The following is a 27,243-nucleotide window of genomic DNA, read 5'->3' on the forward strand; positions in this document are numbered from 1 at the left end:
TCTTTGACAAATAAATATGAAGTGCTACTTCCCCTGGTTTCATATGCTGTTATTAGTGAGGTCGGGTTCCCCTGGTTTCATATGCTGTTATTAGTGAGGTCGAGTTCCCCTGGTTTCATATGCTGTTATTAGTGAGGTCGAGTTCCCCTGGTTTCATATGCTGTTATTAGTGAGGTCGAGTTCCCCTGGTTTCATATGCTGTTATTAGTGAGGTCGAGTTCCCCTGGTTTCATATGCTGTTATTAGTGAGGTCGAGTTCCCCTGGTTTCATATGCTGTTATTAGTGAGGTCGAGTTCCCCTGGTTTCATATGCTGTTATTAGTGAGGTCGAGTTCCCCTGGTTTCATATGCTGTTATTAGTGAGGTCGAGTTCCCCTGGTTTCATATGCTGTTATTAGTGAGGTCGAGTTCCCCTGGTTTCATATGCTGTTATTAGTGAGGTCGAGTTCCCCTGGTTTCATATGCTGTTATTAGTGAGGTCGAGTTCCCCTGGTTTCATATGCTGTTATTAGTGAGGTCGAGTTCCCCTGGTTTCATATGCTGTTATTAGTGAGGTCGAGTTCCCCTGGTTTCATATGCTGTTATTAGTGAGGTCGAGTTCCCCTGGTTTCATATGCTGTTATTAGTGAGGTCGAGTTCCCCTGGTTTCATATGCTGTTATTAGTGAGGTCGAGTTCCCCTGGTTTCATATGCTGTTATTAGTGAGGTCGAGTTCCCCTGGTTTCATATGCTGTTATTAGTGAGGTCGAGTTCCCCTGGTTTCATATGCTGTTATTAGTGAGGTCGAGTTCCCCTGGTTTCATATGCTGTTATTAGTGAGGTCGAGTTCCCCTGGTTTCATATGCTGTTATTAGTGAGGTCGAGTTCCCCTGGTTTCATATGCTGTTATTAGTGAGGTCGAGTTCCCCTGGTTTCATATGCTGTTATTAGTGAGGTCGAGTTCCCCTGGTTTCATATGCTGTTATTAGTGAGGTCGAGTTCCCCTGGTTTCATATGCTGTTATTAGTGAGGTCGAGTTCCCCTGGTTTCATATGCTGTTATTAGTGAGGTCGAGTTCCCCTGGTTTCATATGCTGTTATTAGTGAGGTCGAGTTCCCCTGGTTTCATATGCTGTTATTAGTGAGGTCGAGTTCCCCTGGTTTCATATGCTGTTATTAGTGAGGTCGAGTTCCCCTGGTTTCATATGCTGTTATTAGTGAGGTCGAGTTCCCCTGGTTTCATATGCTGTTATTAGTGAGGTCGAGTTCCCCTGGTTTCATATGCTGTTATTAGTGAGGTCGAGTTCCCCTGGTTTCATATGCTGTTATTAGTGAGGTCGAGTTCCCCTGGTTTCATATGCTGTTATTAGTGAGGTCGAGTTCCCCTGGTTTCATATGCTGTTGTTAGTGAGGTCGAGTTCCCTGATTTCTTTTTTCAATAACTTAAATCATGAAATCTCATCAATTTCTGCAGAATGGGTGGATGGCTGTATTTGTTAAGTAGTTTTTTAAGTAGTTTTTCTTTCATGCGACTCTATACAGTTATAGTGCACAGCAAATGTAGGTTGTGTTGTACAAATGTCAATAATAGCTATTTGAATAGAAAGAAAAATTTAATCACCCTCAAGGTAATGGAGATTTTATATTCTGCAGGCAGGGGGCGCTACAGATCATTCTAACGTGGGATTCGGGAGTCCTATAAATTAAATATTGTAGTCCGTAATAAACGGTGTATTATGCAAAGCTTTATATTTATACACATTAACACACCGCTTAATACCGATTGAATAAGTAAATACAATCATTTGAGCGTTAAAATGCAGTAGCCCACTCTGAAATCTAATATCATGGATTGTATTATAAGGAGCTATTATTACAGCAACCTTTAATAGTGATGTAGGCCCAGCTAACTCATGCAAACTTATGCAAGTAATTAAGAGTAAAATATTAAACCGCCAACAGGGGGACAGTCTCTAAAAGCAGTTATAGTTTTACATCTTTGTGATGTCATTCTCTGTTGTAGCATTTCGCGGCAGCAGCAGGCGACACAGGTTGGGGGAATAACGAGAGAGAGGGGGGCAGTTGACAGTTTACCAGGCGTAAAAGACTGGGAAACGAAGCCAATAGACGAGCTACAACTTAAAGGACGAAAGCAGCTGTCCGTCAACCTCTCCAAAACGCAGTCATGTTATCTTTATCCGTTAGGATATGTTTTTATTCTGAATAGGCTATTATTCTCCAATTACATCGTTCTCTTCTAGCAAAACATCCCATGATAGGATAGAGTGGATGTTATTGTAATAATAGCCATGAATTCGGCGGAACAGACGGTAACGTGGCTGATAACGCTGGGGGTCTTGGAGTCACCGAAAAAGACAATTTCTGACCCTGAAGGATTCCTGCAGTCTTCTCTCAAAGATGGGGTTGTCCTGTGCAAGCTGGTGGAGCGATTGCGTCCTGGTTCGGTTGAGAAAGTAAGGTCATATCTTATTGCCTGGATGTCCCACCTCTGCCTTAGACAACTATTATGTGGAACTTGAAGAATTAAACATTGTATTAGTATGTCTTTGTTGTTGTAGATCTCAAACCGATCCTAGTTTAGATCATTAACAGAGGGGTTATTGTGCGGAGTAGAGTGGAATTTCTGGACAGATGTCCGTGTGTCTCACTTCAGCACTAGTTTGCATTGACAATGAGATGCCTATTCCCTTTATTCCCAATATAACCTATTAAGTGAGTAATAACGCGATTGTATTCACATTGGCTACACATGGCATTAAAGTCCCATGATTTTTTTCTAGATTGAAAACAGACGCTTTTTAAAAAAGAACATGTTTGATTTTCGGATTAAGTATGCACATTTGGCCACTGCGTTTATTTTTATTCCACCCAAAAATGTTGCTATAATAAACGGGTGTTTTTGGTTCGGATCAACTGCTATAATGGGGTACACTACAAATAGATTCAGTGGGCCGCCATTGACTGCAATTTCAATTTCACTCAGAGGAAGACCCCTCCCCCTCTCTTTTAAAGGAACACTGTCTTTTAATATTATTTATCCATCAGAGTAGACCACTTACATAGGCTTACATTGTAACATTGGGAAACGCATTAGCCTAGTGATGGGACTCTCCCAATTATTCAGTGAAACTCTCTCATTTAAGGCTTATGGAAACACCATTGTATTAGGGATTTTTTTTTTTTAACTAGGCAAGTCAGTTAATTAAGAACAAATTATTATGTACAATGACGGCCTAACCCGGATGACGCTGGCAATTGTGCGCCGCCCTATGGGACTCCCAATCACGGCCAGGGCCTATAGTGACGCCTCTAGCACTGAGATGCAGTGCCTTAGACCGCTGCGCCACTCGGGAGACCCTATGGGCTTTACTTTTTTGTATTTTTGTTGTAAAGCTATTCAAAATATACAATATAGAAAAACAGAGTATACAAACATTACAAACAACATTCAGGGGGATACCGACAATACATTATATAAAGACAGTGGTGGGGAATGTACCCAATTTTCATACTTGAGTAAAAGTTAAGTTACGTTAATAGAAAATTACTCAATTAAAAGTGAAAGTCACTCAGTAAAATACAACTTAAGTAAAAAAGTATTTGTTTTTAAATATAATTATCAAAAGGAAATGTAATTGCTAAAATATACATAAGTATCAAAAGTAAAATGATAAATTATTTCAAATTCCTTACATTAAGCAAACGACAGCACGATTTTTTAAATTATTTTTTACAGATAGCCAGGGGCACACTCCAACACTCATACATAATTTACAAACGAAGCATTTGTTTTTAGTGAGTCCATCAGATCAGATGCAGTAGGGATGACATGGGATTTTCTCTTGATGAGTGTGTGAATTGAACCAGTTTTCTGTCCTGCTAAGCATTCAACATGTAACGAGTACATTTGGGTGTCAGGGAAAATGTATGGAGTAAAAAGTACATTATTTTCTTTAGGAATATAGAGGGGTAAAAGTAAAAGTTGTCCAAAATACAAATAGTAAAGTACAGATACCCCAAAAAATGATTAAGTAGTACATTAAAGTATTTTTACTTAAGTACTTTACACCACTGTATAAAGACTAATTAATTACAAACAAACATTTTGGTAGCTTTTTTTGTTGTGAGAAGAAGAAATCGTGTTTATTTGTTGCCTTGACATTTTAACTGAGGGAGAAAAAACGTCATTTCTGTCACACACCCACAGAGCAATAATGTACCTGCCCTTGTGCACTTGCAATTTATGCACAATTGGGAAAAGTGAACAGCATAACTACAACAACAACAGGGTCGGGGACTTCTAAATAATAGCCAATTGACGATAGGCCTAATAAGGAGAGAAATTGTTAGGTTATTAAAGGTTATGAAGCATGTGATTGCCACTACTGATAAAGTCGCGGGGGGTTCTGTTTGCACAGGTAGGCACCAAAAGGTGTAGCCGCAGGGTTCTGGTTTTCACCGTAGAATATACATACCACGTCATTTCCTCTCCTACTAATCCAATTTCCCGATTGGAGATTGAGAGGTCTTTAAGAAACACAGATTGGAGATTTTAGTTTCACACTGAAATCGTGGATCTGTACAGTCTTTTGCATAACCGAGAACGAAATAGGTTACCTACGGACGGGCGTATGCCTGCACGTACGGCTCGGGGGTTTACTTCAAAAAACGTTTAACTTCCTTCCACACAGATCTTCCAAGAACCAAGGAATGATAGTGAGTTCCAGAGCAATATAAAGGAGTTTCTGAAAGGCTGCGGGTCCTTCCGAGTGGAGGTGAGTAATTTAACCTGCCTGCTGCTCTGAGGGTTCTGGTTTTCACCGTGGAATATACGTACCACGTCATTTCCTGCTCTGTAATTTTGTGGCAAATATCAACAATACAACGCGCTCTAAACATGACTGAAAACACAATATCAACATTTAATTTGATCAACACGTGAGGCTGCCCCATGGGGCGTTAGCACAGCCCAGTTGTTTTACTAGCCTACAAGCAGAAATACTACAGTTGCAGCCCGTCGCCCTTTGGATACTAGTCTGGGTTTTCATTTGTAATTCTAACATAGTGTAACAATATTCCAAACGAATACTATCCTACTCAATGTGTAGCGTTAGGGTAGAATGATTTGGTCACCATGATTTGGCCGTTTAACTGAGAAGTTCACAATTTTACAACTTGATGTTAGATGGTTCCTCATCCTGAAAATAATCTATGGGCAGGGAGAAACTGCAGTCCATGTTTCAGTTCTTTACACAGCCATTACAAACTTCAACTGACATTAGTCACCGTTAGCTAAAAAGCGATGGGGGCAAACCAACTCCATATTTGGTTTGATGTTACTTAAAGGCGATTTGGCCATAACGATCTAATAAAAACATGCTCACAATTTAGCTGAAGTTTGTAATGGCTGTGTAAAGAACTGCACCATGGATTATAGTTTCTCCTGGCCTATAGACTATTTTCAGGGTGAGGAACCATCTAACATCACGTTGTAAATGAGTGATATTGTCCTTTTAAATCAACAACAAATTGTTATTCTGCATATTGAGCTGTCCTGGTCAATATGCAGAACAAGGGAATTTAACTGTGGGCACATCTACTGTCATGAGTAGCCAAGGCCGAGAGCCGTATTTCAGTCAGTCAATACCATGAACCCTATTTCAACATTACAAAACACTTTCAACTGAATAATTATTATATTTCTACTGTGTGAAACCTGAGTTGTTGGAATTCTGTTTTTAAAGCACAAATGGGATCTCTTGGAATACTGTGCAGCTATCACACAACTTTCTATTTGTCATGGAAACAAGATTTGCATCAAACTTCTGAGAGATTGTACGATATGGCAGGTGCCAGGTAAACATGTAAACAAAGGTGTGATCTGAACAGCCTCCTGATTTTAAAATCCATCTGGGAACTTAGACCGTCCACTACTCCCAAAAATATAAATTTGTACACCTTGTAGTAAACTACTTGCTATACCGTGGCCTAGTTCTTGTGAATGCCTTGTCTCAACTCGACCCTGTTACTGAGTGCTTCAAGACCAGGCCTTATGGAAAGACTGTGACCGCTCTGTTCCAGTGTTCACATGATACCACTGAGAATGAAGCAGTGTATTGGCATGCATCCAAGTGCTATGCTAGTGTGGATATTGGCCTGTGACTCATAACTACCATGAGTGAGAGCTGCTGGACAGTTATATATCATGGCTGCTCACTGCAGTGTTGAGGCTGGGCTGCAGCAATAGTAACTAGTATGGCCTTTAGCACCCAACTCAGGTCTGTCTGGTCCTGTCTGTCTGGTCCTGTCTGTCTCTGTCTGGTCCTGTCCTGTCGTCAGTCATGCCTAACTGAATCAATACAGTTTATGCAAGAGGTGGTGCTGGTTGAGAATGTCAACCCAACCAATGGATTTTCCAACGAGGTCGATTAGGTCGCAAGGCTAAATTCCAAAATTACCAGACATGGACATACACTGTAGTGTGAAGGAGCAATAAGCTGTCATGATGGCCATGGTAGATTATTGTCCCAAAACAACCCCTACCTTATAGACATTCATTCGTAATATATCTCTTCACTCTAGATACCATGTTGAGTCCATCCACCATATTGCTTAATACATCCATGTAGTTTTGTGTCAGATCAGGAAGAGGTCATTCAGAAGTGTGTGTGTGTATAGGATTAGGGAGTAAGGGACGGTTAGGGGGGGGGGGGGTGTTAGTGAACATGATGAGGCAGAGATTAGAGACGGCTCAGACTGCTGCTAATCCCCCAGACTGGCCCTGGGTGGTTAAAGGGTGGGTGTGTGTGTCCAGACTAAGGGGGCAGGGGTGGGTTGAGAGTGGGACTGTGTGGGTGCTTAGCAATAAGTGTGCTACAGTGAGTGCTGGACCAAACTGGCTGAATATTGCCCTCAGAGCAGAAGCAGCATGTAGGGCTGAGGAAACCAATGCCACTACTGAATTACCACTCAGCTATGAAAATGACCTAATACTCTGACAGGGAAGTAGAGCTACTACACTTACTGCCATGCTAAATCTTGCTGAATACAATAGAATAGCAGTAAGTAAACTGGGGTGTTGGCCTGAGTTAGTACATCTCCCGCTGTGGCCCAGTCACCTGGTACACTTAGTCACCTTTAGGAAGCCTGATGAAATCCTATATTTGAACTACAGAATTAGGTAGTAATCTGATAAATACAGTCACACCATATCCTGCCACGGCACTCATAGCGTGTCATGTTGGCTGTGTCTATCTAATAGTCATTTAATGAACTCTAACAACATATAGTTTAGAGACACCCAGGCCAAATGAGATGTAAGACTTGAAGGAGGAATACACTGAATAGGGTCAGATGTGTGCTGCCAGACTTAGTTGGCACTCCTGTCCTAAAGTTCAAATATTAAATGGCCAACATCGCAGGTAGCAATTATTTTGAGAATAATAAAGCATGAAGTGTCATGAGTGTATTAGTGGTTGATCCACAGCTAGACAGAGGGTGGATCTCAACATAACAGTCACGTTCCTGACCTGTCTGGACTGAGAACAAAGAGAGGGAGAGTAGGATAGCCCTGGGGCTTCCTTCCTGTGGTTGTCTGTGGTACGATGCACTGCGCTGTCTAAATCCCAGCGTCTGTACACCATCTCAGTAATGCTTGGGTAGATTATGGCTGAGTTCTGCTGCCTGTGTCAATCAGTAGTAGTTTTAACTCTGTGATATTCTCTAGGCCTCCTTACTGTGAGGAATATCTTTACCGACATTACACAAATCACTACTATGGGAATGTCTCGAAGTTCCTATGTCAGTTCATCACCAGAACCAGAGGAAATATGACCTTTACGCCGTTGCAATGTTATGAAACAGTTTTGTTTGTCTTCAGTCAGTTATATAGATGTTTTATTTTAAACAAGCATTGAAAAGCTAAAGGATATCTCTCCTCTCCCTCTTCTCAGCCATTTGAGGTCAATGACCTTCTCCAGGGACTGAATTTCACCAAGGTGCTCAACTCTCTGGTGGCACTGGCCAAAGCCACCGAGGGTAAGTGGACAAAGACAGAAGTGTGTCTGGGGTGATTCATGAAAGGTTTCCTGTTTTCTATGCAAATCCATACCTGTGAAGTCCCACATGTAACCTCTAGTCTAGTCTAGATATCAGAGTGGGCGTTGTGTGTTTCAGTGTAGAATGATGGGTGCATGTTGCAGCATGTTGAGTTGTGTTCTTCACTCACATGAATGTGTGTTGAACCTAAAGTAGCAGGTGTAAAATAAACTCCCGACACTAGATCCCCCACATTTTGTCAGGGGGAGGTTCTCTTCTGCGCTCTTCAACCAATCCAGTAAATGTGGGGGAGGAGTTAAGATGGAGTGACGCCTTGTTAACGTCCGAAAGCGGAAGTCGCGTCACAGGCTCTCTTCCATTTCCCCTGAGAACCGGATCATCCGGTTGTTGACGGCCCCGCCGAGGCTAATGTGTGTGTCCTCATCCCTCTCTCTCTCCTCCACAGACATAGGAGTGGGCAGTGACTCTGTGTGTGCGCATCACTCGTCCTCGTTACGGATCAAGTCGTTTGACTCTCTGAACACTCAGTCTCCCCGCGGACGCTCCTCCAAACTCCTCCACAACCAGTACCGCAGCCTGGTGGGTCACACAACCACATAGAACCCAACAGAACCACAGAAACCAACAGAACTAGAAGGAACCATTTGGCCCTTGAGGTGGTTCTCACCTGCAGCTTGTGGTTGTATTTGCTCCATCCTTACTTTCTCAATCTTTTTTTTTTTCTCTCCCTCTTAATTTCTCTCCTTCTCGCCTGTTCCTCTGTTCTTTCCCTTCCTCCATCGCTCCCTCTTTCCTCCCCACTAGGACATGTCGGAGAGCGGTGGGCAGCGGGTACTGGTGAGAGCCAAGTTCACCTTCCAGCAGACCAATGAAGACGAGCTCTCCTTCAACAAGGGTGACATGATCAGTGTGTCGCGCCAGGAAGACGGCGGCTGGTGGGAGGGCTCGTTCAACGGCAACAAGGGCTGGTTCCCTAGCAACTATGTCAAGGAGGTCAAAGGCAGCGGTGGGTGTCAGTGATTGGGCGGCTTGGGTTGAATATTAAGTAGGGATCATAGTTTGTATTGGCGAGTATAAACATTAGGCTTATGCATCTCTATAGCAACTTTATAATCATCTATAGCAGCTCTATTACAACTGTATAACACTCAAGGAAATATCTCCTGTGTTGATATCTGATAGTGGTCCCCCCTATAGCTGTACCTCTGAATCATGCAGCTGAAGCAGGCTGTTGATAGCTGGTGTGATTTACACACCGTATTTAATGAGGCTCTCTAGGGAATATCCTCTGCTGTTTTTAACGGCTATACATCAAATACCCATTTCATGCAGTCAGCATTTCCCCCGGCTGCTAGAGCTGTAATAACATGATTTATTTATTTTACCAGATGAGTTGACTGAGAACACATACGTATTCACAGCAATATATGGTGGTATGCTGCTGGCCAAAGAGAGTGATCATGAAGAGAATGATTTAAAGCTGCAATATGTAACTTTTTGGGTGTCCAAACCAAATTCACATAGAAATGTTATTTATAGATCAGTCATTCGCACTGATAGCAAGTCTAAGTGGTAGATATGTTCTATGTGCACTATTTCTATGCTTCTTGTTCTTAAGTTTCGTTTTTGGGTCTTCTACTTTCGTTTTTGTACACCAGCTTCAAAGAGCCAAAAATACAATATTGATTCTCTACACTATACGTGCTTGTTTTGTCGCATAAACTGAAATTAGGAGAACTATTAGAATTTGAGAAACCAGGAAATAGCAGAGCAATTAATGCATATTGCATCTTTTAAAAGAGGAATTACAGAGTGAAGGAACGTGTTGCCAACACTAAGCTCACCAAGACATGCCTCTACTCCAGCCTATTCAATGGACTGCAATGTGCAAAGCATTACAGATAGAAATGTAATGCAGTGTAGAGCTCTGAGTTTGTTCTATACACTATATTTCTATCTGCAACACTAAGTGTTCTATCAGATCATATACAGAAATGTGTAAACTGTCTGTGCACAGCTGTTGTGCACTATTAATGTAGCTATTGTGCATTGTAACGGAGAGGAAGGAAACTGCGTGGTTAAACAAAGACAGGACATTCCTTAGCTTAGCCTGTGGGTGGGACTATCCCAAACACACCAAACAGCTCCCAGTGCTTCCCTCTGTTGGCCTACTACCTACCTACACATGATGAACTATGTATCAAACTAATCGGCATTTCTCTATAAGCTCACAGTGGTAACCCACCCCCTTTCTGTATCCAATCAGTCACACATGAACATGCCCTCTGGCTGCAGAGAGCGAGCTACAGTTTTTGTTCCTTTGCTATGTGTCATGTTGTTCTCTCTCCATTCTGTATGCTATCTCTGCCCCAAGGGTTAGCTACTAAAACACCGCAACATGAATGTGTCCCCATTTCTCTGTAGTGCATAGAAAGCCTCTGGTCTGGTCGTTAGCTAAATGAAGCCAACATCTTTCCCTGCCGGATAACATTGCTTTAAACTCTATTATAAAATGAATGACTTCATGTTTCTGTCCTACTCTCTTTCCTACTTCAACTCTACACTTTCTTCTCTCTCTCTCTCTCTCTCTACCACACAGACAAACCAGTGTCTCCTAAGTCTGGCACCCTCAAAAACCCTGTGAAAGGCTTTGACACACCAGCTGTCAGCAAGACCTACTATAACCTGGTGAGAACCTACACCACCTACTGCAGTGAGATCTGAAATACCACGAGGGTTTTAGAATGTAGGCTTTTGCCGTTCGTGTGCAGTAATGTAGGTTGTTTCTTCTGTCTGACTGGCTGCTGGGCCAGCTGTGCCTCAAGGCCCTGTGACTGGCTGCTCTGTTTCTATCTAGTGGTAGCACACTGTAACTATGGTGTGTGTGTTTTGATGTCTGGGTCAGTGATAGTTCACAGGGACTGTGTGTTCTGCTGCTGTGATGGGAGCACATTGCAAAGCATCCTGGGAGGCCCTCTGTTTATTTTGGTGCTGAGGGAGGGAGATATCAACTATTCAGGACAAGACACAGATACTCTCATGAGAGGAGAGTATATCTGAGGAGATGGCAGGAGATCTGAGGAGAGCATCTGTGTTGTCCCAGTGGACAATAATACGTTAAGATCCACATGGAGCAATCTGATACAAATCAATACATTATGATATGGGGAAAGAAGTGAAGAGTTCAGTACTAGTCTTTATGAAGACCTGAAGGTAACCTCATCACAATGTTAAGTTATCCTGTGTTACAAGATCCAAATGAGTTTGAGAGTTGAAATATGAGCCCTACAACATCGGGAGTTAAAAGCTACCTGGCTGTCCGCCACTAGTGGATGTTAGATTGGTTAAAGCCAACTTAAACCCTCCATCCATCTCTGCATCCTTCCTAAAGCCTGCTCTGAACCAGTGATGACATGGACTGAAGAGGTCAGTATTTGATGAAAAAAGGATAGCAGTTTATTTCTGTCCTCTGGTTTCTCTGTCTAATGGGCTCCTCGTATGAAACTTAAAGACAAAAGAAAATAAAGTACTTCAAAAAATGATATGAGGAGGACAGGCTTCAGGAAGCAGAGTGGACGGTCTCCCTGGCCCCATTCTGTCAACGAGGGGGAGGTTAGGAGGAGAGAGGGTGGGTCTCCTCAGTGGGGGTGTCTGAGTTCAATGTCTGTCTGTCCGCTTGCCTGCCTGTCTGTCTGTCTATCCATCAACATCCTCTCCTGTTCTGTCTCTCTCTATCCAGGTGCTCCAGAACATTCTAGAGACCGAGACCGAGTATTCCAAGGAGCTCCAAAGCCTACTGACCTCATACCTGCACTCACTGCAACCCACAGACAAGTGAGTGTGTTTGTGTTCACATAGCTGTGTGTGTATTTGTCAGGGTTGTTGTGTGTGTGTGGGAGGGTCTGATTTGGGCATACTATGAACCTTACTGTACCCCCCCGTCTTTTAGTCAACCATATCGCTCCAGCTTTCCCCACACCGTCTCCCTCTGTCTCCAGGTTGAGCCGTGCAGACGTCAGTCACATCCTGGGGAATCTGGAGGACATCTCTACCTTCCAGCTGATGTTGGTTCAGTCCTATGAGGAATGTACCAGGTGAGTCCCCGAACCCACACACACACCATATGATCAGTCCAGCATTGACCAAATGTATCTCATCAATACATGGATGTACCAAACGAGTGCCCATAATCTTCATGCAAGCTTCAAATATGAATCAACTCTGTCATAGACCACGTCCTGTCTGCCAATAGGATCTAAAGCCACACCTTAAAACCCGCTGTGTGGGAGGGAGCACTATTCCTCATATATGAGTACATCAACATGCTGTTTATACAGGTCACACTGACACCTACTGGTAGACTCTGGTAGTGCTGTGGTGGTGAGCACATTGTGTGTGTGTGTAGGCTTCCAGAGAGCCAGCAGAGAGTAGGGGGCTTCTTCCTCAACCTGCTGCCCCAGATGAAGGCTCTCTACATGGCCTACTGCTCCAACCACCCCTCAGCTGTCAACGTCCTCACAGAACACAGGTAAGTGTGTGTGCACGTCAGGTAAATGTGTGTGTGTGTAACCAAATCCATTGTGTGATTTTATGACACCGGGTTGACTGTCAAAATGATAGTGGACTATTTTCAGTTACAATATCTGCAAAGTATTTTGTGTGTTTCAGTGAGGAGCTGGGGGAATTTAGTATGTTGCTGTGTGTTTCAGTGAGGAGCTGGGGGAGTTTAGTATGTTTCAGTGAGGAGCTGGGGGAGTTTAGTATGTTGCTGTGTGTTTCAGTGAGGAGCTGGGGGAGTTTAGTATGTTTCAGTGAGGAGCTGGGGGAGTTTAGTATGTTGCTGTGTGTTTCAGTGAGGAGCTGGGGGAGTTTAGTATGTTTCAGTGAGGAGCTGGGGGAGTTTAGTATGTTGCTGTGTGTTTCAGTGAGGAGCTGGGGGAGTTTAGTATGTTTCAGTGAGGAGCTGGGGGAGTTTAGTATGTTTCAGTGAGGAGCTGGGGGAGTTTAGTATGTTTCAGTGAGGAGCTGGGGGAGTTTAGTATGTTTCAGTGAGGAGCTGGGGGAATTTAGTATGTTGCTGGGGGAGTTTAGTATGTTGCTGTGTGTTTCAGTGAGGAGCTGGGGGAGTTCAGTATGTCACTGTGTGTTTCAGTGAGGAGCTGGGGGAGTTCAGTATGTCGCTGTGTGTTTCAGTGAGGAGCTGGGGGAGTTTATGGAGGGGAAGGGAGCCAGTAGTCCAGGTATCCTGACCCTCACCACTGGTCTCAGTAAACCCTTCATGAGGCTGGACAAATACCCTACACTAATGAAGGAACTGGAGAGACACATGGAGGTGAGAGGGAGACAGTCAGATTGTTTTTTTTAGGGGGTAGAGAAGCTTTAATATTACAGACAGATTGTAGCTTCCGTCAGTGGAAATGTCTGCATCATATCCAATCTCCCATATATATATTTTTGTAAATATACAGTACCAGTCAAAAGTTTGTAAACACTCATTCCAGGGTTTTTCTTTATTTTTTTACTATTTTCTACAATGTAGAATAATAGTGAAGACATCAACTATTAAATAACCCATATGGAATCATGTAGTAACCAAAAAAGTGTTAAACAATTCAAAATATATTTTATATGAGATTCTTCAAAGTAGCCACCCTTTGCCTTAATGACCGCTTTGTACACTGTTGGCATTCTCTCAACCAGCTTCATGAGTCACCTGGAATGCTTTTCCCACAGACTTGAAAAAGTTCCCACATATGCTGAGCATTTGTTGGCTGCTTTTCCTTCACTCAGCTGTCCAACACATCCCAAACCATCTCAATTGTGTGGAGGTGTGTTTCGGGTCATTGTTGAAACACAAATGAGAGTCCCACTAAGCGAAAGACCAGATGGGATGGCGTTTCGCTGCAGAATCCTGTGGTAGCCATGCTGGTTAAGTGTGCCTTTAATTCTAAATTAATCACAGACAGTGTCACCAGCAAAGCACCATCGCACCACCACCTCCATGCTTCAAGGTGGGAACCACACGTGCGGAGATCATCCGTTCACCTACTCTGCATCTCACAAAGACATGGCGGTTGCAGACAGAATTTGGACTCATCAGACCAAAGCCCAGACTTCCACTGGCATAATGTCCATTGCTCGTGTTTCTTGTCCCAAGCAAGTCTCCTTTTTATTGGTGTCCTTTAGTAGTGGTTTCTTTGCAGCAATTCGACCATGGCCTGATTAACGCAGTGTCCTCGTAACAGTTGATGTTGAGATGTGTCTGTTACTTGAACTCTGAAGCATTTATTTGGGCTGCAATTTCCGAGGCTGGTAACTCTAATGAACTTATCCTCTGCAGCAGATGTAGCGTTGGGTCTTCCTTTCCTGTGGCGGTCCTCATTAGAGCCAGTTATATCATAGCGCTTGATGATTTTTGTGACTGCACTTGAAGAAACTTTCAAAGTTCTTGAAATGTTCTGGATTGACTGATCTTCATGTCTGCAAGTAATGATGGACTGTCATTTCTCTTTGCTTATTTGAGCTGTTCTTTCCATAATATGGACTTGGTCTTTTACCAAATAGGGCTATCTTCTGTATACCACCCCTACCTTGTCACAACACAACTGATTGGCTCAAACGCATTAAGAAGGAAAGAAATTCTACAAATTAACCTTTACCAAAGCACCCCTGTTAATTGAAATGCATTCCAGGTAACTACCTCATGAAGCTGTTAAAGAGAATACCAAGAGTGTGCAAAGCTGTCATCAAGGCACTGGGTGGCTATTTGAAGAATCTGAAATATAAAATATTTACATTTGTTTAACACTTTTTGTTTACTACAGGATTCATATGTGTTATTTCATACTTTTGAGGTCTTCACTATTATTCTACATTGTAGAAAATAGAAAAAATAAAGAAACCCTGGAATAAGTTGGTGTCCAAACTTTTTTGACTGGTACTGTATATATTTTTTAAAATATATTTTTTCCCCTAACCTTACCACCCCTCCCCTAATTGGAGTAAACTAATGAACAACACTTAGGCGTCTACTTCCAACTTATACATACTACATACATTTCACGAACAGTATATTTTACGTTAGTTATCTGTTTGTTTTTAGTCCCATTGATCTGTGTTTTTGTCTCTATGTAGTATGGATAGATGTCATTTGCCTGTGAATGGTTGCTTTTTGTTGTGTAGGTGTAGACTATATTGACTGTGTTAGACCTGTGATCTTCTGATGAATCAAACGTCCCCCTCTTCTTCATCAGGAGAATCATCCTGATCGACCAGACATCCAGAAGTGTTTCACCTCCTTCAAAAGCCTCTCTGTAAGTGGGACATATACCGTCCCTGTCTCCGTTTTAATGACTTATGCAGTGTTGAAGGGTTACAGTTACATGTCCCTTGTTGATGATGTACACTACCGTTCAAAAGTTTGGGGACACTTTGTCATTTTTTAAATAACATCAAATTGATCAGAAATGGTGTAGACATTGTTAATGTGTAAATTACCATTGTAGCTGGGAAGGAAAAAAAATCAAGAAAAAAAATCGATACATACGTTGTTATGGAATATCTACATAGGTGTACAGAAGCACATTATCAGCAACCATCACTCCTGTGTTCCAATGGCACGTTGTGTTAGCCTTTCAAAATGATCAACTTGGATTAGCTAATTGCTCATTTAGAAAACCCTTTTGCAATTATCTTAGCACAGCTGAAAACTGTTTTGATTTAAAGAAGCAATAAAACTGTCCTTCTTTAGACTAGTTGAGTATCTGGAGCATCAGCATTTGTGGGTTTGATTACAGGCTCAAAATGTCCAGAAACAAAGAGCTTTCTTCTGGAACTCGTCAGTCTATTTTTGTTCTGAGAAATGAAGGCTATTCCATGTGAGAAATTGCCAAGAAACTGAGTGGGAGGCCCTGGTGCACAACTGAGCAAGAGGGCAAGTACATTAGTGTCTAGTGAGGCGTCTGTTTCTCAAACATGTCATCAACTGGCAGCTTCATTAAATAGTTACCCGCAAAACACCCGTCTCAACATGAACAGGCGACTCCGGGATGCTGGTCTTCTAGGCAGAGTTCCTCAGTCCAGTGTCTGTGTGGTTTTGCCCATCTTAATCTTTATTTTTATTAGCTAGTCTGAGATATGGCTTTTTCTTTGCAACTCTGCCTAGAAGACCAACATCCCGGAGTCGCCTTTTCACTGTTGACGTTGAGACTAGTGTTTTGCGGGTACTATTTAATGAAGCTGCCAGAATAGACTGACAAGTTTCAGAAGAAAGTTCTTTGTTTCTGGCCATTTTTGAGCCTGTACTCGATCCCACAAATGTTGACGCTCCAGATACTCAACTAGTCTAAAGAAGGCCAGTTTTATTGCTTCTTTAATCAGAACAACAGTTTTCAGCTGTGCTAACATAATTGCAAATGGTTTTCTAATGATCAATTAGCCTTTTTAAAATTATATACTTGGATTAGCTAACACAATGTGCCATTGGAACACAGGAGTGATGGTTGCTGATAATGGGCCTCTGTACGCCTATGTAGATATTCCATAAAAAATCAGCCGTTTCCAGCTACAATAGTCATTTACAGCATTAACAATGTCTACACTGTATTTCTGATCAATTTTGTTATTTTAATGGACAAAAAAAATTGATTTTCTTTGAAAAACAAGGACATTTCTAAGTGACCCCAAACTTTTGAGCACTAGTGTATATGGAATCCAGTATTATTCAGGGTTAAATTGACATGTTAAATAGTCTCTGTCTTGTTGTGTGCAGTGTTGCTAATCCTGGGCTGAGGGAAAAGCTTTAGCCTGGCTCTGAGCTCCACGGTTTGGCTCTGCTGTTCTGTGGCTTGTTGCCCTGGCTTGGGCTTCTATGCAGCCTGGATCTTCCGTGTGTGTGTGTACGCTGTCTCACATTGACTGGGATTCAATACTTTAAAACAGCTTCCTTTTATTTGTGTGTGTTTGTCTCCATGGCTTCAGGCTCAGTGTCAGGAGGTGAGGAAACGTAAGGAGCTGGAGCTGCAGATTCTAACTGAGACGATCAGACGCTGGGAGGGAGATGACATCAGAACCCTGGGCCCTGTCCTGTACATGTCACACACACTCTGCCACACACACGGATCAGAGGTAAGACGCGCATCTAAAATCTACACCCAGGAACGTCTTAACAGTGTGTGTTTGTCGTCTTTAGGAGAAGAGTGAACGCTACCTCCTGCTGTTCCCAAATGTTCTCCTACTGCTGTCTGCCAGCTCCAGAATGAGTGGATTCATCTACCAGGTCAGGATCCCGCTCTCGCTCTGTCCTTTGTTAGGATTTAGGGCCCTATAGAATCTGCTTTGTGGAGAACATGACGTAGTCCTGGAATCGAGACATTAAAACGTAATTCAACAATATTCAAAAATGTATTGAACTTAGTAGGAAATCAACTAAATGGTTTGAACTTATTAGAAAAGTCCTTAATTCGCCCAAAATTATCATGACATAAATAAAATGCATCAGTGACGCATCATATATTCCTTCAACTCTCTGAAGAGGCAACGGCACAGCAATGCCTGTCTGTGTGTGTGCGTTTGTCTAGCACTTCTTGTAATCGTTAGCGATTATGCTAATGTTTTGCCAACTGTCTTCTGGTAGATGGTAAGGCTTTCCCAAAAACCTTCTCAATTAAATGTTAAAGCTGCAATATGTGACTTTTTGTGTGACCCAACCAAATTCACATGGACAGATCTATAACTCACATTTCTATCTCATTGAAAGGTTGTCTAAGACGCGGTATATCTGTTCTATGTGCGCTATTTCTATGCTTCCCGTTCTTAAGTTTTGTTTTGTCTTTCAGTTTTGTGCACCAGCTTCAAACAGCTGAAAATACAATATTTTTGGTTATAGAAAATATTTCACAGCGGTTTAGATGGTACAATGATTCTCTACACATTGCTTGTTTTGTCACACAAACTGAAATTAAGCAAACTATTGGAATTTTAGCAACCAGAAAAAAAATAGGAGGGATTTTTGCCTATTGTACCATTTAACTACAAAGTAACATATGCCTGCCTACCTGGCAGAATGATATCATGACTATTTGCATCAATCCAGTGGCCATTTGTTTTGCAAACTTCGCAATCACATGAGTGCTACAGAAACATCCTAACCAAACAACTGTCTCTGGCTAGTGAGCAGTTAAAGGGTAATTACACCCAAAAATCTAAATTTCTTTAAAAAAAAATCCCAGACCTCAAGTGGTCTCCTGATGTGGTTTAAGCATTGTTATGGACTTAGAACATCAAATGTTTGTTGTTTTTTTTCAACAACAAAAAAAGTTGAATTTTGAGTAGGAAAAACTGTGAAGTAACGGAATCAGGCAAAAATCTAACGGATTTTATAGTGCCCTTAAGTATGTAAACACTAAAGGTTTCTGTAACTCTTTGTTGTTGATTTGCTTTAAAGGGTAAGCTGCCATTGACAGGAATGCTTATCTCAAGGATAGAAGATTATGAGATGGTCAAAAACGCTTTCGAAATATCAGGTATGTTTACAGTTTGTTTACTAGTGGAGTTTAAACAGCTCAAATTAAGGGTAATGTCTGTGTGTGCGGGTGTGGACATGTTTAACTATACTTGTGGGGACCAGAAGGAAAAATGCTAGGGGGTTAAGGTTGATGTTAGGGGTTAGGCAAAATACGATTTTGAATGGGAATAAATTGTGTCCCTACAAGGTTAGTTAAACAAGACTTTGTGTATGTATTACAGGCAGTACGTGTGAGCGGATGCAGGTGGTGTGTAACAACCAGCAGGATTTGCAGGAGTGGGTGGAGCATCTGTCGAGACACACTCAGATCAGAAACGCCCCCTCCGTGATCATGACCACACCCACTGCCAATCCCCAGTCTGTCCCCTGCCACACGGTAACACCCCCAACCTCTCCAGTCTGTCAGTTAAAGGGATAGGTATCAACGTTTGTCTGACATTTTTCTTGTGTAGATCCAGGTACATGGATTAGCATATTTGTAGGTTTAAATCTCAAATGAATGGGAAGGATAATGCTGTGTTCATGACATCTTGTAAATCTGTAAATATGACCATACCACTGGGAAAGACCCATTTGAATGCCCCTCCAACTGGTAATCACTAGTGGGTAACTCGTCTATCATCACGGACTTCTCCCACATGTTGAACTTAGTTGTCACATACTGAGGAAATACCTCTATAACAGCATTATTGGCAGTTAAATGCAACAATAAAACATTGCTTTTTATAAATAATCTATTAATATAGTTTTTGAACACTATCATTTGTTTACAAGCTAGCTAGCTGTTCTTTTCATTTCTGGTTGAAGCAGATTGTTTGCCCGTTAGCCAAGCAGTTCAAAGCACTTGAATGCATCCAACTCGGATTTACAGCTGGTTATTACTAGAGGTCGACCGATTATGATTTTAACGCCAATACCGATTTTGTATTATTTAAAAAATATATATATATTTATAATGACAATTACAACAATACTGAATGAACAATGAACCCTTTTTTATTTGAACTTAATATAATACATAAATAAAATCTATTTAGTCTCAAATAAATAATGAAACATGTTCAATTTGGTTTAATGCAAAAACACAGTGTTGGAGAAGAAAGTAAAAGTGCAATATGAGCCATGTAAAAAAGCTAACTTTTTAAAGTTCCTTGCTCAGAACATGAGAACATATGAAAGCTTGTGGTTCAATATTCCCAGTTCTTCAATATTCCCAGTTAAGAAGATTTAGGTTGTAGTTAATAGGAATTATGACGCGTTGACTATTTCTCTCTATACCATTTGTATTTCATATATCTTTGACTATTGGATGTTCTTTATGGGCACTTTAGTATTGCCAGCCTAATCTCGGGAGTTGATAGGCTTGAAGTCATAAACAGTATTGTGCTTCAAGCATTGTTAAGAGCTGCTCGCAAACGCAGTAAAGTGCTGTTTGAATGAACGCTTACGAGCCTGCTGCTGCCTACCACCGCTCAGTCAGACTGCTCTATCAAATCATAGACTTAATTATAATAAACACACAGAAATACGAGCCTTAGACATTAATAATGGTCAAATCCGGAATCTATCATTTCGAAAACAAAACGTTTATTCTTTCATTGAAATACGGAAACAATCCTTATTTTATCTAACGGGTGGCATCCCTAAGTCTAAATATTGCTGTTACATTGCACAACCTTCAATGTTATGTTATAATTATGTACAATTCTGGCAAATTAATTACGGTCTTTGTTAGGAAGAAACACAGTTCGCTACGACCCTGACTCTGCTTGCACTGAACGCAAATGAAGTGACACAATTTCCCTGGTTAATATTGCCTGCTAACATGCATTTATTTTAACTAAATATGCAGGTTTAAAAAAATATACTTCTGTGTATTGATTTTAAGAAAGGCACTGATGTTTATGGTTGGGTACATTTGTGCAACGAATGCGCTTTTGTTAAATCATTAACAAAAGCTTTTGTTAAATCAAGTTGAAGTAGGCTGTGATTCGATAATAAATGACCAGACACCGCATTGATTATATGCAACGGAGGACAAGCTAGTTAACCTAGTAATATCATCAACCATGTGTAGTTAACTAGTGATTATGTGAAGATTGATTGTTTTTTTTATAAGATAAGTTTAATGCTAGCTAGCAACTTACCGTGGCTCATTTTGACGCTGCACTCGTGTAACAGGTGGTTAGCCTGCCACGCAGTTTATTCGTGGATTGCAATGTAATTGGCGTCCAAAAGGGCCGATTTACCGATTTTATGAAAACTTGAAATTGGCCCTAATTGGCCCGATTTTAAAATGCCGATTTTAATCGGTCGACCTCCCTCCTTCCCACTAGTTAGTAGTTATTACCACCTTCCCACTTGGTTATGAATGCAGCAAGCCCCATTAATTCCATGATATGCTCTCTTTTTTTGTACCAGTCTTAAACTTCTCCCCTCTTCTCTCTCCCCCAGCTCCCGTCCCATCCCCTGACCCCCACCAGACACTCAGAGAGTAGGGGTGTATCTGGGGGCCCTGCCTACCACACCCTACCCCACCCCTCCTCCCATGGGGCCCCTCAAACCCCCCACATGTGGGGTCCCCTGGAGCCCCCCAGCACCCCCAAACCCTGGAGCCTCAGCTGCCTCCGCCCCGCGCCCCCACTCAAGCCCTCAGCAGCACTTTGTTATAAAGAGGTATGGTCCTGGGCCTTTCGTCTAAGAGGGAATAGGTTCCAAACAGTAATAGCCAGCACAGTTTCAGAGATGATGCCTTTATCAATAAAATAGCCCACCTCTAGGGTTCTAAGAGAGCCTCTCTCTTCCTCTTTATCTTCCTCTCTCTAGGATCTGAGTAAAAGTCCTAAGAGTATGAAGAAGCTGCTGCCTAAGCGTAAGCCTGAGAGGAAACCTTCAGATGAGGACTTTGCAACCAGGAAGAGTACTGCAGCTCTGGAAGAGGATGCCCAGATCCTGAAAGTGATCGAGGCCTACTGCACCAGCGCCAAAACACGACAGACACTCAACTCAAGTAAGACTACGCCGCAAACACAACCTGTCAGAGACTCAATACTTCAACCAATACCAACTAGTCTTTGGTGTCATTTGACTTCTCCTCCGAAGCCTGTCTTTTATTTTTGTACTAACATGAACCATGTCCAGATTAGTTCTAAGACTTCACAGGTTCTGGATAAATGCTCTTTAGAGTATAGCTGTTTAGATTCAACTGTCAGTGTCTAGTCTATTGCTACTCATAGTTCAGTGTTGTCTCCTCTCTCTTTAACTATGTTCTCTCCTGTTTCTTTTCTCTCCCCTCATCCCCTTTGAATTCTGTTATTCTCCGCTCTGTTCCTCCTCCTTTTGGTTTGTCTATTTTGTGTACTCTCCCTTTAAAAATATATATATTTATTATTTTTGTCCTCATCCATAACCCCACCATCCCTCCTAATTTTTTAAATATACCTGTATATTATTTATCCTATTATTATGGATCGCTCTCTCCACAACCCACCTCAACAATTATTTGCCCCCACCACACCGCTTTATTATGGTTTGATCCCCTCCTCGTTCCGTATGGTTTGATCTACTCCCCCCTCCTCGTTCCGTATGGTTTGATTCACTCCCCCAGCATGGCAGGGTACTGATTTGATGCATAACCACGTGCTGGCCGAGCCAGTTGACCGGTCCAGTGTGGACACTATAGGTTGCCGTAGCAGCCTGTCCAGAGGGACCGAGCCCTGGTCTGACCTATCAGAGGACTCGGATTATGACAGTATATGGACCGCCAGTAGTTACAGGACCTCCTCCGTTTCTCGTAAGAGCTACAGTCGCTCCTCCCACATATCACGCTCCCCCACACCTTTTTTAATCAACTATTTTATTTTGAAAGAGAAATATGATTTTCTTTCATCGTAGTTTTGGAATCCCATTGCTGGCTAGGCCACATTCAGTACGCAAACGTTGCAGATAGAAATGCAGTGAATAGAGCTGACATGATTCCTTATTCTACATGTTTGTTTAACATAATGCATTTCTATCTGAATGTTGGCCAATGTGTCCTGCTGAATGTGGCCCTGGCTTTCCTTCAGACACCGTTTGTAGTTTCTACCCCTCCCTTAGCCATGGTTAGTTGTGTGTGGTTTACAGTAGCTGTGTCTGGTGTTTCTGTGAAATGTCTGTCAAGCCAATGTAACCGATGTGAAATGGCTAGCTAGTTAGCGGTGGTGCGTGCTAGCAGCCTTTCAGTTGGTGACGTCACTTGCTCTGAGAGACCTTGAAGTAGTGGTTCCCCTTGCTCTGCAAGGGCCGCGGCCTTTGTGGAGTGATGGGTAATGACGCTTCGTGGGTGACTGTTGTTGATGTATGCAGAGGGTCCCTAGTTCGCGCCAGGGTCGGGGCGAGGGGACGTAATAAACTTAAACTGTTACAACAACCTCTCAGAAATTGAAGATCGGAGTAGCCTAACATGAACTCTCTCCCTTATGCACTTATGCACAGTGCCTTGCAAAAGTATTCGGGGTGAATACTTTTGCAATACCTTGGCGTTTTTCCTATTTTGTTTCATTACAACCTGTAATTTAAATATATTTTTATTTGGATTTCATGTAATGGACATAAACAAAATAGTTAGTGAAATGAAAAAATAGCTTGTCTAAAAAAATAAAATAAAAAACAGAAAAGTGGCATATGTATACACCCCCTTTTTGCTATGAAGCCCCTAAATAAGATCTGGTGCCACCAATTACCTTAAGAAGTCACATAATTAGTTCAATAAAGTCCACCTGTGTGCAATCTAAGGGTCACATGATCTGTCACATGATTATCAGTATATATATACACCTGTTCTAAAAGGCCCCAGAGTCTGCAACACCACTAAGCAAGGTGCATCACCAAACAAGTGGAACTATGAAGACCAAGGAGCTCTCCAAACAGGTCAGGGACAAAGGTGTGGAGAAGTACAGATCAGGGATGGGTTTTGAACATCCCACGGAGCACCATTTAAATCCATTATTAAAAAATGGAAAGAATATGGCACCACAACAAACTGTCAAGAGAGGGCCTCCCACCAAAACTCAGACCAGGCAAGGAGGCATTAATCAGAGGCAGCAAAGAGACCAAAGATAACCCTGAAGGAGCTGCAAAGCTCCACAGCGGAGATTGGAGTATCTGTCCATTGGACCACTTTAAGCCATACACTCCACAGAGTTGGGCTTTATGGAAGAGTGGCCAGAAAAAAGCCATTGCTTAAAGAAAAATATAATATGTTTGCCATGTGGGAGACTCTCCAAACATATGGAAGAAGGTACTCTGGTCAGATGACACTAAAATGTAGCTTTTTGGCTATCAAGGAAAACGCTATGTCTGGCGCAAACCCAACACCTCTCATCACTTTGAGAACACCATCCGATGTTTTTCATCGGCAGGGACTGGGAAACAAAAATCTATTTTAATTCCAGGTTATAAGGCAACAAAATACTTTCGCAAGCCACTATGTATTCATGCATGCATGCACTACTGGTTAGAGCCAGTTTGCACTGTTCTGTGAAGGGAGTAGTACACAGCGTTGTACGAGATCTTCAGTTTCTTGGCAATTTCTCGCATGGAATAGCCTTCATTTCTCAAAACAAGAATAGACTGACGAGTTTCAGAAGAAGGTCATTTGTTTCTGGCCATTTGAGCCTGTAATCGAACCCACATGCTGATGCTCCAGATACTCAACTAGCCTAAAGAAGGCCAGTGTTATTGCTTCTTTAATCAGAATAACAGTTTCAGCTGTGCTAACATAATTGCAAAAGGGTTATCTAATGATCAATTAGCCTTTCAAAATGATAAACTTGGATTAGCTAACACAACGTGCCATTTGAACACAGGAGTGATGGTTGCTGATAACGGGCCTCTGTAGATATTACATAAATCTGTTTCCTGCTACAGTAGTCATTTACAACATTAACAATGTCTACACTATTTCTGATCAATTTGATGTTATTTTAATTGGCAAAAAGTTTTCTTACAAAAACAAGGACATTTGTAAGTGACCCCAAACAGTAGTATATACACACACACACACACACACACACACACCCTTCTCCCCTCAAAAGACCTCGTTGGACAAAGGGAATAACTGCTCCTCAGCCTCCCTTCTGTTCTCAACTATTAACGGCTTCAAAGGACCTGGTGTCATGTTACAGTCATTAAAATGATGAGTTAATATGCTGCTGTCATAGCTTAGATCTCCCTTGGAGAACAGAGATATTGAATCTCAATGGGATCTCCTGTATGAATAAAGGATAAATGGTAGATGAGGGAGACTTGATTTGCCAGGTCAAGTTCTCTACCACACCTGTTCTGATCCTTCCACAGGCCCCCTTTGACAGGCCGCTTATCTGGTTTGGACTGTGTCCTAATACTCTTACAATGGCCTCCTTATCTTCTTTCCTTCATTTCCGCTGTTAAATGAAAGGGCTCCTATAAAGGACTGTGATCAGGGGGGACAGGACACAAGGGGATGAGGCTAGTTTGAACTATTGAGCTACAGCCTTAGTGTGTCAAACCTCTACGGAAAGGTCACCCTCCCTCAGTCAGTCAATGAGTCATCCCGTCCATCGACCAATGTGCTCTGCTGACAGTCTTGTTTTACCAATCAGGATCCAGGGAGAAGTCAGGTCTGCACATGCTCTTCCCTGAGGAGGAGAAGATCATCGTGGAGGAGACCAAGAGCAACGGACAGACTGTCATCGAGGAGAAGTAAGTACTACATTCCTCCCTGAACTACCAGTGCGTTAGATTGGGAGAACTCTTCACTTCACACGTTCAGAAGTTTATATGTTCCTTAATGGGGTTTATTGATAATGGTGTGCTGTGGTTGGGTTGGTTAACTAACATGTCTGTCTGCTGTAGGACTCTAGTAGACACGGTGTATGGGCTGAAGGATGAAGTACAGGAGCTGAAACAGGTGAGCGGTCAGGAGAGTTCTCTAAACCGTCACATCAAATAGCATGTCAGTCATACAGCATCATAATGAATCGGAGGCTCTCTATGACAAAAAAACTCTAAGCATATACGTCCCAGAACCAGAGCTCTGTTCATTCCAGGCATGTGCGATTTAGAGCCTTTTCTAAGATCCAGCGGCCATCTTTGTCGTCCCCCCCCCCCCCTTCAACAGGACAACAAGAAGATGAGGAGAACCCTGGATGAAGAGCAGAAAGCCAGGAAGGAGCTGGAGAAGATCCTGAGGAGAGTCCTGAAGAACATGAATGACCCCACCTGGGACGAGACCAACCTGTGAATACTCAGATGACATCACATCAACGTGGTTGGGTTCGGGCTCCACCGGGACTGGACCAAAATTGTTAACCACAAAGCCATCTGACGTAACACTGTGGAACACTGATCTGTCACTGTTGTAAGAGACTGGGTGTGGTCCAAAGTCAAAACAGCCAATGAAAATGCAACATAGCGTCCCTGAATCACTCTGGAAGACTATTGGCTGCGACATGGACCTCAGACCTCTTTGTGTTGATCTGGGATTTGAAAGAGGCTGGAACAATCACACTAGTGAAGATACGTCTGACATCACTGACTCTGTCTCCTCCCGGGTGCTTCTCAAAGGGTGATTCCTCTCTACCTCTCCCCTTCTGCACTGATCTGAAAGCAGGTGAAAACAACATGGGAATTTTCTGTCACTTGTACAGTACTTTAACATCTGTGATGAGGAAAGGAAGTAAGTTCACACTATTGAGATCCATCCTCTGCATGTAGAGGAATAGTCTCAGGGAATAATTTCTAGATACAGTGGCTGCATCTCAATAGTGCTTTGCTCTTCTCATCTTTGCTGATCTGCACTGGTATGTGCAGTAGGTCCCTAGTGCCTACAAAGGGATTTTCTTTCACCTGTCCAGTTTTATGCAGATGAAAGACGAGGAAAGGTAGCCACAGTAGACTATTGAGATGCAACCCAGACGATTTTGACAGATGATGATTTTGTCACTGCCTGCATTACCCTGCTGCCAAGCTCCTCAACACCCCCACCCTCCTCTTATCCCGCTCTGGAGCATCTCCCTGCCCATTCCTCTGAGCCTTGTAGGAGCCTATGGCCAACACACAGAACAACATAACCTCTAGCTCATTCTGCATGTTTCCATGGAAACCTTAGCAATCCAATACTGGAATGTTTTCAGGTGATTTTTGTGGCTTTCTGATGATTATTTGAAGTAATCTGGATGACCTATTTCTTGTTTGTTACTGTTATTTTACCGGATAATGGACTTTCTATTTTAATGCTTTCCTGAAAACACTGTATTTCTACTTTTGCTTTTCTACTTTGTCACTTATGATTTGTACAGAAACGAACCGTCTCAAATTAATATCATGAAATGTGCCTTGGGGAAATTATTCCATGATATTAGCTTACATTTCTGGCAGGCTCTTCAGTTTAAAATACTTCAAATATTCCAATGCAATATTGATTCCAATGATGAACACTAATGTAAACTACTTATCTAACTATTTCAGATTCTATATTATGTCTGTAATTGATGTATTTAAATGAAATTGACTGAGAAAGGTATTATGCACTCCTTAAGTCTATTGTTCAGTGAAAACCTCCCTCCATATCCCTCTATTTATTACCTCTTCCTCTATCACTCTTCTCAGCTTGTCTCTGAATTAAACCAGTAAATTGAA

At 42.1% G+C, this 27,243-nt stretch overlaps 1 protein-coding gene across 2 annotated transcripts; it reads left to right on the forward strand.

Annotated features, from left to right (window-relative positions):
- Positions 1–42: 42 nt before the first annotated feature.
- Positions 43–27,243, forward strand: LOC129859826 (rho guanine nucleotide exchange factor 7-like). Of its 2 annotated transcripts, XM_055929978.1 has the most exons (21): positions 43–2,452; positions 4,691–4,774; positions 7,952–8,036; positions 8,503–8,636; positions 8,862–9,063; positions 10,657–10,745; positions 11,797–11,891; positions 12,056–12,151; positions 12,463–12,585; positions 13,251–13,389; positions 15,311–15,370; positions 17,037–17,183; positions 17,248–17,334; positions 18,502–18,580; positions 18,804–18,958; positions 21,037–21,258; positions 21,409–21,592; positions 22,190–22,375; positions 25,206–25,305; positions 25,459–25,513; positions 25,724–27,243. In XM_055929978.1, exons 1-21 carry the CDS (start codon positions 2,288–2,290, stop codon positions 25,844–25,846), a joined length of 2,610 nt encoding a protein of 869 aa, XP_055785953.1. In that variant the 5' UTR covers positions 43–2,287; the 3' UTR covers positions 25,847–27,243. The 2 variants fall into 2 exon arrangements, with proteins under 2 accessions (XP_055785953.1, XP_055785954.1); XM_055929979.1 differs by lacking the exon at positions 22,190–22,375.

Source organism: Salvelinus fontinalis, chromosome 7 (assembly GCF_029448725.1).
Source record: "Salvelinus fontinalis isolate EN_2023a chromosome 7, ASM2944872v1, whole genome shotgun sequence".
Taxonomy (NCBI): Eukaryota; Metazoa; Chordata; class Actinopteri; order Salmoniformes; family Salmonidae; genus Salvelinus; species Salvelinus fontinalis.

What these genes read in the sequence shown, in the direction of transcription:
- LOC129859826 (XM_055929978.1), top strand. Translation starts at nt 2,288, where the DNA reads ATGAATTCGGCGGAACAGACGGTAACGTGGCTGATAACGCTGGGGGTC. An exon ending in AACTGGAGAGACACATGGAG is followed by an intron (nt 13,390 to 15,310) that starts GTGAGAGGGAGA and finishes CTTCTTCATCAG; the next exon opens with GAGAATCATCCTGATCGACC. An exon ending in CAGCACTTTGTTATAAAGAG is followed by an intron (nt 21,259 to 21,408) that starts GTATGGTCCTGG and finishes TCCTCTCTCTAG; the next exon opens with GATCTGAGTAAAAGTCCTAA.